Source organism: Sinocyclocheilus anshuiensis, unplaced genomic scaffold (assembly GCF_001515605.1).
Source record: "Sinocyclocheilus anshuiensis isolate Anshui unplaced genomic scaffold, SAMN03320099.WGS_v1.1 scaffold959, whole genome shotgun sequence".
NCBI classification, from domain to species: domain Eukaryota; kingdom Metazoa; phylum Chordata; class Actinopteri; order Cypriniformes; family Cyprinidae; genus Sinocyclocheilus; species Sinocyclocheilus anshuiensis.
Window position 1 is genome coordinate 23,747 of NW_015542406.1, and position 12,657 is coordinate 36,403.

At 36.0% G+C, this 12,657-nt stretch overlaps 1 protein-coding gene across 1 annotated transcript in view; it reads left to right on the forward strand.

Moving 5' to 3' along the window:
- The window catches only part of plin1 (perilipin 1), a 24,271-nt gene that overhangs the window by 9,855 nt on the left and 1,759 nt on the right, over nt 1–12,657 (forward strand). Inside the window, exon 5 of the mRNA XM_016492267.1 lies at nt 853–1,043. Within this exon, the coding sequence (XP_016347753.1) occupies nt 853–1,043 (191 nt within the window). The remainder of the gene's footprint in view (nt 1–852; nt 1,044–12,657) is intronic.

The window sequence follows — 12,657 nt, forward strand, 5'->3', positions numbered from 1 at the left end:
TTCTCTCATCTGAAGTACTGCTACTATGTACTGTAATTATATTGTATGTGTAAGTAGTATTGAAACCTTGCAGATGATCCTGTAGACCAACTTCCCTCACGGTCAGTCCATGCAGAAGAACATGCTCAACTATAGTGCTTTGTATTTCATCAAGAACAAATTAAATTGGACCCCACCCCCTTCGTTTTTATTTTCCCCTCCAATTCCTCTTTGTCTCCCACTACCAGGATTCATTTTCCAAAACACATAATCAGCTGTGCTCTTGTTCATATCATCCTGAGGTTCTGACATGTGTGTCATCAGTTTTGCTACTTAATGTTCACACAGGGATAAATGTGTGCTGTTTGAGTTCATTTTTTGATGCTTGAGTTAATTATATTGTGTGTTTGTGTTTTCTAAATGAGAACATGGTTAAACCTGTGCAAAATGATGGCATTTTTGTGTAGTTTTGCAGAAAACACTGAGCAAATTGGAACGTGTGTGCAAACAGGTGAAATGTGTTAAAAGTTTTGAGAAACGTGTCTTTGTTTCGAGAACTGTATGAATGGTTTGGAAAATTGGGCCAAATGAATCCGTTATAGTGTGTTAGCAATCGAGAAAAACTGTAATACATTTTAATGGCCTTTTCCATATTCTGCCTGTCCATTTCATTATCATCTTTTAATTCCACTGTTTTTTTTTTTCATTGCATAAAGTCATTTTAACCACTCTGTGACCCTTTCACAGTCATCGTTTTGTCACAGAGAGTGAGTGAATAAGATGAGTGTTTGGACCACTATAAGAGAGCATGAAAGCAGTTAGAAGTCCTCCCTTCCACTCTTTATGTCGTCACATAAGATGTCTATTTTGCAGAGGATGATGGGAGTATGGGAGAGCAGGCGCCTGATGTTGGAGCCTCTGGCCCAAAGCCCAGCTTCAGCAGGCTGGGAGCACTGGCCGACACCATCTGCAGACGGGCGTTTGAGAAGACAGCTGCACAACTCCAGCGCTCCAAAGGTCAAGGTCAGGGACTGGTCACACAGATCCCTGGCGTGAGTCCCCTGGTAAGTAGCAAACAGCATTCAAGTGTTAGTTTGTCCTTCCAAGAACAAAATGTGGCTTCAGCGTTGAGCACATGTTCTTTTTTGAAGTGTTAGGTTATGTAATTATGTTGAACTCTTCATAGAGCCCACATCAAATTAAGGCCCATCTGTGTTGTACGTCTCCTTCATTTTGGAAACCGCTGTTGCGCATACCTCTCGCTCAATTAGTACACCAAATTACTATGATTCCACACCCTGCCAAGCCAGCAGACCCAAACAGAGAGCCCAACTCAGCACATGACCCAACACATGCATTCACCTTTTTGCCATGCTGTAGCAATGTTATCAAACTGACAGTTATAAACACCGTTGTAAGGACTGATCAAGCCAGGGATTTTCAAACTGGGGTCCGAAGACCCCAAGTGCAACACAAGGGGAGGCTAGGGAGTCTGCAAAAAGAGTTAAGAGAAAAAAATAAATAATAAATAAAAAACACAAAAAATATCAGAAATTATACTGACAAATAAGAAGCATGTCAACCTCTATAACAGTACAAAGCACATAGTTGACATAATGATGAGCACTGTTCAAATAGTGGCTACTGGCTGAAAGGCCATGTGACTTGTGTAATAAAACATTGCCAACAGTTAAGTTTAAACTGAGATTGTAAAGAAATGGTCTGTACAAAAGTCAAAGAGTCAGTGTCATGCTGCTATTGTCTTTCCTATGTTGCTAAATTAGTCTCTAATGTGCCATTAATATTTTGCAACAATTAACATTTACTCCCTGATGTCTGGTTCATCCTGCCTAACCAATACCAACTTCTAGTGAGTTTTTCTATATCAGTGTGTTCACCATGTTGGCGTTTATAAGGACAAGTTATTGCTGTATTTTTCAATTCATATCCAACACCAATAGCCATTTTTGCACTGTAGAAATGTTGGTGTTTGTTGGGTCACTGTGAATGAGCATTTAAAATGTTTCTGGGTCTAGAGGGAAATTTGAGTGACGTCCTAGATTATGATCTGTGGAAATTATATCTGGGACATATTCTTATTATGCAGCCTTTTCTGCTCAGTTTGCTCAGATATGAAAGATTTTATGGTAACAGTTTAAACAATGTCTGTGTTGTCTACAGTACTGTTCAAACGTTTGGGGTCAGTCAGAAAGTCTTATGCTGATTTAGTGCACAAGAAACATTATTATTATCAATGTTTGTTCTGTTGGTTGTACTGCTTAATAATATTTGTGGAAACCGTGATTTTTTTTTTTTAGGATTATTTTAAAAATAGAGTTCAAAAGAACAAAATTTATTTGAAATAAAAAAATACTGTTACTTTTGATAAATTTAAATGTGTCCTTGCTAAAAAATAATGTATCAGATTCTTTAAAAAAGTGTGTGTGTGTGTGTGTGTGTGTGTGTGTATATATATATATATATATATACTGTATATACAGGTGGAGCTGGGGAAGGTGGAGGGTTTTTGAAGCACACTGCAACTGCTACAGCAAGCACTAGTCATATATTTGAATGTTGAGCAGCGAGCTCATTGGCTACCCATATAAGAGAGAACCAATCAGCTGTAACATGTGATAATGATGTCATTATAATGTCAGATTGAGTTAGACCTATCGGACTGCGCCATCTAGAGTTTCATGCCAGAACTTTGTATATATATTGCATGCACAAAACGTATCGCCTGTACAAAAACAAAATTAAAACAGTAAATATAAAATTTGCAAAAGTTGATTTTGTCTTTTGTAAGGTTGAATATACCATGAGGACTGTGAAGACCATAGGAAGTGTAATACTGGGTCTGCCGAGCTCTGTGGCACTGTTTCTGAAAGATGCACAACAGCACAATTCTCTGAAGGAGATGACCAGTAATGAGTTTGAGCAGCTAGAGGTTAGTGAGATTTTTTTTAGCATCACTAAATCTGGTCATTTAAGACAGATGTAAATAATTACCACTTATATCAGCTCAAACTATTGGCCTTTTAGGTTTCACGTTAGTTCTTAAAAATTTAACTTGAAAACTCTATTTATGTCCCTTAAGCTTAAAAAAAAAAAAAAAAAAAATTTTTTTTTTATTTATAATTATTTGTGTTCACTGAAAAGTGTGAGTGAAAAGGTTTCACTGCCATTTTTCGATGCAGAAATACCATTATATGGTATTATACCATTATACCATTATAGTAATAACATTATATAACATTCATACCTCCCATTAAACTTATACAATTTTTTGTTTTATTTAGTTTTGTTTTGTGATATACTTTTAGAAATTTCCCAATTTGATCTACTGTATGAATTTGTTCATACAGTGTACAGTACGATATACTGTTGAATCTTAAGGTGTGGTCCAAGTTTCCTCTGTTCTTCGAAAGTTTACTGGCAAAATTGTGTTCAAGTTGTTGACTCAAATTCGTTGTGTTGACCAAAAGAAAGCTGATTTGTGTGAATGTGTCTTATGTGTGAGCTGTGCTTCATACATCACTACACTATTCACAATAGACAATAGACCTTTTTTGCCTGTGAAATTTGCTTAAATATTGCATAAATGTGAGATTTAAGCAATATTACGCAACACTTGTTGCTAGCGGTCCTGGCAAGAAACCATTCTGTAAGTACACAGACCTCCATAAAAGCATAAGAAAAATGTTGGATTGTTTGTTTGTTTAATCTTCCTAATACACTCATATGAAGATGCTTGTACACATATAGTACACATATAGTATATTTTCTCTTGCAGAGTAAGGGGCTGCCGAGGCTGGTCAATGGATTAGGGCAGAAATTATTGAAGGTCTGTGGGTCTGTGGTGGCTTATGTAAAGAAACCCCATCAAACCAGCTTCAACCTTTCTTATTATGGGCTGGTGAGTGAGTCAATCATCCTCAGGTTTGATTTGATTTGGTCCCTCACGTGCTTTGTACTGTCTGGAATCTAGCTCACGTGGACTCTTCACATGTGCATAGACCCCCTTCAACACAAACAAACACACACACCTCAAACTCATCATGCTACTGTGATCACACACCCAGCTCTGCATGTCAGGGGATATTTCCATTATAGATTCTGTCTAGACTGAGAGCAACATTGAATTGTTTAAATAAATTATGACCTTTCTTCACAACTGTGTTAGAGCATCTTGCAGTTTTTCTCAATCTCTTTGGCTTTATTCTTGAGTGAGAGTTTTTTTCTCAAAACAATACGTTCTAAACAATTAGTTTCTTGTTCACATTAGATTTGATTTAAGCAAATTGCATGTGTTTTGACAAATTGGCACATGTGTGCAAAAAAAGAGTAAGTACAATTTTCTACAATTTGCACAATAACTAAATTCACATGGCTTGCTGATCAAAACTGACATGTTGATTCACAGTGAAATTGTCAAACTCTTCAAAACTTCTAAACATTCTTTCATTTTGTGAGTCATCACATGCAAAATGATCCATTCATTTATCAAAATCTGTCAGACGTGTATGTTCCATAAATGTCTGACATGGAATGTTTGTTAGGGTTTCAAAGGCATGGAAAACCTTGCGGAGAAGCAAAATTGGGTTAAAGGGTTAGAATAGAAATTGTGCTTTAGTAATTTTGCGTTAATTGTGTTAAATTATTTTAACGCGTTAAGGATTGTAAAATTAATTGCATGCATTAATGCGTTAACGATGACAGCCCTAATATATATACACCCCACCAAACCCACAGCACGCTTTAGGGGGTCTGTTAAAACTCAATGGGCTCAGGGGAGGCGAGAGAGAAGCGGACTCCTGCTGTAACTTTACCTGCATAGTGTCGCTGTTGGACAATGTTTCTTTAGAAAAACGAGTGATTTATACACTTTTTAATGTTATATTTTGTAATATTGGCGTTGTTTTATTTTTGTACTACTCATTTTTTCTTATCCAATATTTTGAAGATATAAAAAAAAAAAACACCATCACCAAAAAAAGGGCACTTCGGAGTGTAAGGGCAAAAAGGGCATGTGCTCTGCACAGGTTGAGCCCTACCTGTGCACGTGCCTGTTAACCGTAACCGTACTTGCCATTGTAATGAAATTGGAATCACAATTTTGCTGTATAAATACATTTATATTTATACAGTACATTTATATGTAGAAATGTGTTACTTGTAAATTGAAAATTTACAGTTGCTCATCGTGGAAGAGCAGTAAGAAGATAAGTAAGAATGTGTGGTGTAGGGATTCCACAACTCTTCAATATAATATTGAACTTTGTGTATTGCATTTTTTTTTTTTCCGGTTTTGCATCTTTTGCAGCATCTGTTACATGAACCCTGTGTTTTTACTCCACAACATCATTCAAATGTTTGAAATCACTTCCTTTTGTGATCTGATGTGGCTTCTTATCACAGAATGAGGCAGAAAATATATTCTTGTATAGTATAGAAAGCAGTCTGTCAACAAAAAAATGTAAAATATAACTAATATGAAATGAAATTGCATATAACAAAATGAAATTTGCATATACAGTAACACAAAATTAAATGAAATTAAATGAAATTTGCATATAACAAAACATTTATAAACGAAACATTTTGACTAGTGTGGCTCACACAGTGACAAACACTTTATTTTGGTGGCATTGGCTAAGGTACTGACACAATAACTAGGTTTTGAAGCATAAATTACATGTTTTGCATGAGTTACTACATTTTGCAGGCATGCAATAGAGTTCTAGTAGAGAAAATTTAACTTAAGAGAATTTAAGAGAAGTTTAGCAAACTTTTTAAAAGTACTTACTACAGAAATAATACTAATATATATATATATATATATATATATATTAAAAAGGTAAGTAAAAAGAAAGGAGATATTTGTTTTAGATTAACAATTTATAAATGCATTTTTTATCTGATTTGCTTTTGAGGAATACGTCAGGCCTAGGCTCTTTGCAAAAAAAAATAAAAAAAACAGCCACATCGGCTTATTTTTTAGAGACTGAGTGACTGTGACAAAGATTAATTTCACTCTTCAGTCTTGAGAACTTCCTGTGTTCCTCTCAGAAAATGCAACCATACATTCTAACACTAACTCGTTGATCCAAGATCAAATGTCTTTGTAGGAGCATGTAAAATCTGCCGTTTTTGTGAGCATTTTGGCAGCAATTTAGAAAGAAGTTTCCATTCAAAGCCATATAAATTTTTGACATGATAACGCCTTTGACAAGATAATATCTCTCTGTAGAACAACAAGTAGCCTATGCGAATCATAAAAAAGTACTTGCCATGCAGGCCATCCGTTTCAGGCAGTTTGCATTTTGACCTCACTTATAAGGATTCATCAATATGGATTAGATTGATTTGTGTCCTTCAGTAAAGTAATATTTCATATTAATTGTAAATAGAATCTGGTTGGGTTACTCTACAGACTCTGGTCTTCATCTTTTAAAAGAATAAATAAATAACCACAGCATGGCACAACCATATTTTTTACTTTCCTTCCTGTAGTTTTATCCCTTCAGGTAAATGATAACATGGAGATGTGCACAGCAGATAACTGTAACCCGTTAACCTCTGTCTGGCTCGACACCTCTGGTAGTTATAGCGATGGAGCACAGTGGTCCTCAATCTGTGACTGTTGCTAGGCAGAGTGGTTGTCTGACCCTATTGTGTCCCGTAAAAGTCCTCATTACCTCACGTCCACTGTAGACACTTCAGAAACCTGTCACAACACACATCAGTGCTGCCCATGAAAGGCCTCTTCTAGTCAGTTCCAACAGAAGCAATTGGATGCAATTTAATTGAAAATCCTGTTAATCCTGTTTGTATTGTTTATTGTCAAGCAGGTTAAGTTTCACTTTCTTTGAGTGTGCAGACATGTTTTCTAGGCATTTGCGAAGTGTTGTGTGAAAAGGAGATGCCCACATGAGGATTTAATCAAAAACAGATGAGGTGGAGGTATGATCTGTATTATAAATCGTCAGATGAGGAGATAACTGTTCCTGTCTGGTTTTAACAACTGTTAGTTTTAGGTTTTAAACTGGAGTAATAGAATCAGTTTTTTTTTCAATTGTATTAATTAAATTATTTGAGATCAGTAAGATTTTTAAAAATAAATTTACACTTTCATTCAGCAAGGACACTGTAAGGCATTTGCGAACATCACACAAATGAACGAGGGAATCTCCGCATTCCACCTGGAAACTAACATCTCTTCTCAACCATCTGAGAGCCGTAAAGCTGAATCACGGTCAGCAATAATAATTAATTCCCTTACAAATGAGTTAATTTCATTACAACACATTGAAAAAAGTATCGTGGTTTCCACAAAAAGAATATTAAGCAGCACAACTATTTTCAGCATTAATAATAATAAATGTTCCTTAAATCAGCATACTAGAATGGTTTCTGAAGGATCATGTGACACTAAAGACTGGAGTAATGATTATTATTCATTATTATGTTATTTTAAATTGTAATAATATTTCACAACATAGTTTTTTTTTTTTATTAAATAAATGTAGTAATGTAAGTGCAGATCCAGAAGGGCCATGTTTAGAAACATATTTGGGAATCAGATCAACAAGTGACCTTTTCAGGCTCCACTGCTTAGGAAAGGCACTGCATGGGATATTGGATAACTGGAATTTCTGAAGTTAAATCACTTCTTTTGGTATTTTTTTTAAGCAAGAAGGTCCACTTAAACACTGAGCTTTTAGTTCACACATTCCAGACCCCTGCAGATCCTGACAAATTCTTTATTGCACTTGTGAAAGTCAATATAAGATCGCCATAGTTTGCCCACAGTGGTATTTAATATTTTAAATACCACTGAGGGCACACTGTGACAATCTCATTCTGACTTTCGTAAATCACTGTACTTATTGACTTTAATATCAGACTCCCTGTGGTATTTGGACTGGTAAATGGATTATTGATCAAGATGTTTTTGCTTTTATCAGTTATCTGCAATGGCCTCCATTCTTTGTATGTATCAGAGTAATTTATTTTCCTTATGCACAGAGAGAGTCGGTGGCAAACATGTAGTTAATGACAAAACCAGACAACCATGCACATCCGAGACATCAGCTGATATGGAAACAAATAGTTTCAATCATGACTAAGCAGTGCGTTCTTGGATGTTCCTTTGGTGGCTTGTTAAACGGGAAACCAGGGTGTAAGAGTGACATCCTTGCATTGTCTAACTGTCATTAGTCTAACTATAAATCTAGTTTATGTCTAATTTCTTAAAAATATATGTTTTTTTTTAATACATTTTTTACATTACTTCTTTTAATGGCATAATGCAATGCTTTGATGAATGCAGTTTTCTTTACTGTTTTGTTGGTATATTTCAGAGAACATCTCTAAAATGTCTCACAGTTTAACATGGTTTTATCAGCTTCTTGAACCAATATTTGCATATTTGGATTAGAAGTCAACTTAACAAGCCCACCAAATTAATATAAAATTCAGCTGATTGTTTTCGGCTTCATATCAAAATAGCAGAAATGATCCAGCTGGAATCACAGCAACAATCTGTGCTTTTGGCTTGCAGAACTGTCACAGCTCTACAGATGAGAGATCTGATATAGTAATTAGGAGACTATCAACAGAAACGTATATACATACACATTCAAAAGTTTGGGGTCAGTAAGATTTTTCAAAACTATATATTAAGAGTTCAGATGCAAAAGCCTCTAAGTGCCGTCTGAAATTTTCTTCTAAAATGAGCATTTTTATCAGGCTCCTATATTTATGTTTAGTTATTTCAGTTTAATTGCATAGAAAATGACCTATACATTGCCATATTAGAACAAATTTACTGAACCTAAACATAGGGGCCTGATAAAACTGCTCATTTTAGATGAAAAGTTCAGACGGTACTTAGAGGCTTTTGCATCTGAACTCTCTTTTTTAAATAAATTAATACCTATATTCAGCAATGATGCATTAAATTAATCAAAAGATAGATCATTTTTATTTCAAATAAATGCTATTCTTTTGAACTTAAATCCTGAAAAATACATTTCATTAAAAATATTAAACAGCTTAAATGTTTTTAACTTAATCAGAAATAATAACAATCAAAAAAGTTTCTTGATCACCAAATCAACATATTAAAGGGATATCTGAAGGATCATGTGAGACTGAAAACTGGAGTGATGGTTGCTGAAAAATGCAGCAGCTATCAATTCATCGCGGAAATAAATTACATTAAAAAAAATATTAAAATAAAACTGTTATTTTAAATTGTAATAATATTTCACAGTATTATTTAACTTTAATATTCACTGAATATTTGATCAAATAAATGCAGCCTTGCTGGGAATAAGAGATTTCTTTTAGAAATAAAATCACACTGACCTTTTAAAGGGTAGTGCATAAGCTTTTATTAACATTATTTTGTCCTCCTTCAGCTTTATTCTAACACAATTAAGGGATCAGATCTAATTGACACAGGAAATCCTCCTACTAAGAAAATAAAGTTTCAAACCAGAATGAGAATGTAGAGTTAATTGAATGAATTTGATTATAGTCTCAAGCTTCTTTGAGCTTAATCAGACTTGATTTTATTTTTATCCTCGTGACAGTACTGAAATTTTGGTTTATGTGCCGTGCTCTTACGCAGGTCAAACTAGAACTGAGCACATTGTTAAAATTAATTCAGCCTTAAAACTCTCATTGCAATAAATTCTCATTCCTTATCATTCATATTCTGTGAATAATTGCACAGTTTGAGTTAACACTTGGCCATGTGTCATTGCTATAAATACGCTATAAAAACTCTTCAGTTATTTAGTAACACTCATTCAGATTTACAGGTTCATAAAGACCTGAACCGATTCCAGCCTGCAGAGCTTTAGTTTCTCATTATGTGCTGAATACCTATTCCCAGGTGCAGTGGATTCTTTAACCTAGTAGTCATCGAGATGTAATAAAAGCTATTTTAGATCCCCGTCCTTGATTGCAGTGTGTATACCAGATGAGATCAGAGAAAATATCATGAATCACTCAAGGTTCTCCATTTTTCTTCTTTCATATTGGTCTTGAATTCCTTGAAAAACAGCAGGCGAGTCTCACTGGAAGAACCCCACTGGTTGCTTCTAGGAAACATGGTCTGATATTGTAATTAGCCACAGACCGCTAGCACAGACATTCACACATGTGAAGTGACAGAATTGGGTACAGAGATGTTGATTATTACATCAAAGTACCCAGAAAGCAGCTGGAAGATAACGTTTGTGATACAACAAACTGCATAGAAGCAATTTGACCAAAAACTAATGAGTGCAGTTGCATAAATTCATGTTTATTAATGACATTCAATTACCTTTACCTCAGTGATTCAGGTTTTTTTCTCTCTCTGTCTCTCAGTAATTGGTTAGGCTGTGCTACTAAGTCATGTCTCACAAATGATCTTATCATTCTATGAATATTTGGGTTGTTTTGTCTAAGAGTTTCTTTGTTTTTGCTCTTGAGCTTATCTGTAGAAGTGAGAGGGAGAGATATGTTGATGCTTGTGTCTGCGTGTTTCTTATGGATCTGCGTGAGTTTAACTGAGTGGAAAATCTGGAGTGGAAGATCTGTGATAGCACCGCAGTGTTAACAGTTATGAACAGAAGCCACACGTTTCTTCACGTTCTTAGAAGTAGAAAAGGTACTCTGATCTACCTGGCTACGGAAAATTGCACAGAAACTTTCTTTGGCCTCAATTTCGGTGCCAGAACCTTCCCATTTAGGTACTGTGCAATAAATATTTGCATAGTTTATGGTTTAGTTTTTTTGTTTGTTTTTTGTTTTGTTTTGTATTGCTTTGCTTTTTGTGTGTGTGTGTGTGTGTGTGTGTGTGTGTGTGTGTGTGTTTTGTTTAGTTCTTTCTTGTTTTGTGTTTTCTTTTAGTTTTGTGGTTTATTTATTTATGTTTTGTTTTGCTTTTGTGTTTTATTTTTATGTTTTGTTTTTTTGTTTTGTTTTCCAATATATCTTTACACAAGTTAGGTGTTCTGACGTTTTAATGGGCTAATTCATCCAAAAATGAAAAATTTGTCTTTCTTTCTTCTGTGAAAAATAAAAGAAGATATTTTGCAATTGTTTTTGTCCACTCAATAAAAGGCAATGGGGTCCAAATCATTGGAAAAAAAATATCATTTCAAAATATCTCTGTTTACAGAAAACATCAAGTCATACAAGTTTGGAATGACATGACGGTAAATAAATGATGACAGAATTTTCATTTTTGGGTGAAATATCCATTTAATGAAGTAGATCTTAAGCTTTCACTGTAGTTTAAAACTCAGTCACTTAGACTTTAGAGGCAATAGAGGTCAGGGAATGTGACAAAGAGCTGTAATTGGCTACAGACAGACCCATCCCTCCCTAATTAACCCCTGGCCTGGGACTGTTTGGGATCCCATAAAATAGCTAGACAAAAGGAGGAGACTCCAATAGGTCTGGCACCAAAGTTACTCTGCCCTCTAGCAGCTGGATATCTGTCCACATAAAGGGAGATGTTGTGTGACTTGTGCCTTCCTGATGCCGTTTTTGAGAACATTTGGTATGTTAGAGAAAAAAATTATGTTTGAAACGAGTGAAAGAGACAGGCCAACCACATTTAGTCCTAGCCATCGAAAACAAAGCAAATAGTCTGCAAGCCAAAGTGTTTATATGAGTGGGACTTAAATTTAACTCAGCTTCAAAGAGTTTAGTATATTCTAATGCCTCATTCTGAAGTCTTTGTCTGTTTTGTTGTCTGAACATCAAGAATACTAGATGGGTTTTTTTTATCTTCAGCTGGATAGCTCCAGGGCATTTTCTTGTTTTTAACGCTTATACGTTCATGTGAATGAACTGCTACTGAGATGGCGCCGACGATGATGGCTGCCTCCGTGGCGTGCTCTGCAGTTGTTTTTATGTTTTTGTTAGTTTGTCTTGTCTTTAGCTATATCCCTGCAATCAGTTTCACCAGAGACGAATTGCTGGACATTCGGCAGTACACACCACCCGATATTTCACCGGTTTTCGATTATTCTGATGTTTTGCTGGACATTGTAGTCGGGGGAGCAGCGGCGCTGATCAAGCACTTCAGGACGCGCAGACGGGGGAAGCGAGCCGGCGCGCTCGTGAAGCTCAGGCAGCGCGGATTCAGGATGAATCTATGTATTTACATTCCTCCGCAAGCGCACGTGAGCTCCGCTTTACAGAAACTCGCTGATCAGATCACAGAGACAGAATAACAACACCCGGACTCTGGTTTAATCATTCTCGGGGACTGTAATAAAGCCAATCTCTCCCGTGAACTGCCAAAATACAGACAGCACATCACATGTCCCACAAACCTGCCTCAGGAGCTGCTGAAACAGTTCTACTCTGCTATCATTGAATCTATCCTCTGCACTTCTATAACTGTCTGGTTCAGCTCAGCTACCAAATCTGACCTCAGAAGACTACAGAGGGTAGTCCGGACTGCTGAGCGAATCATTGGTACAACCCTCCCTTCTCTCCAAGATCTGTACTCTTCCAGAGTGAGCAAAAGGGCTGGAAAAATCACTCTGAACCCCTCACATCCAGCACACTCCCTCTTTGAACTGTTGCCATCTGGTCGATGCTACAGAGCACTGAGCACCAGAACGACCAGACACAGGAACAGTTTCTTCCCTCAGGCAATCC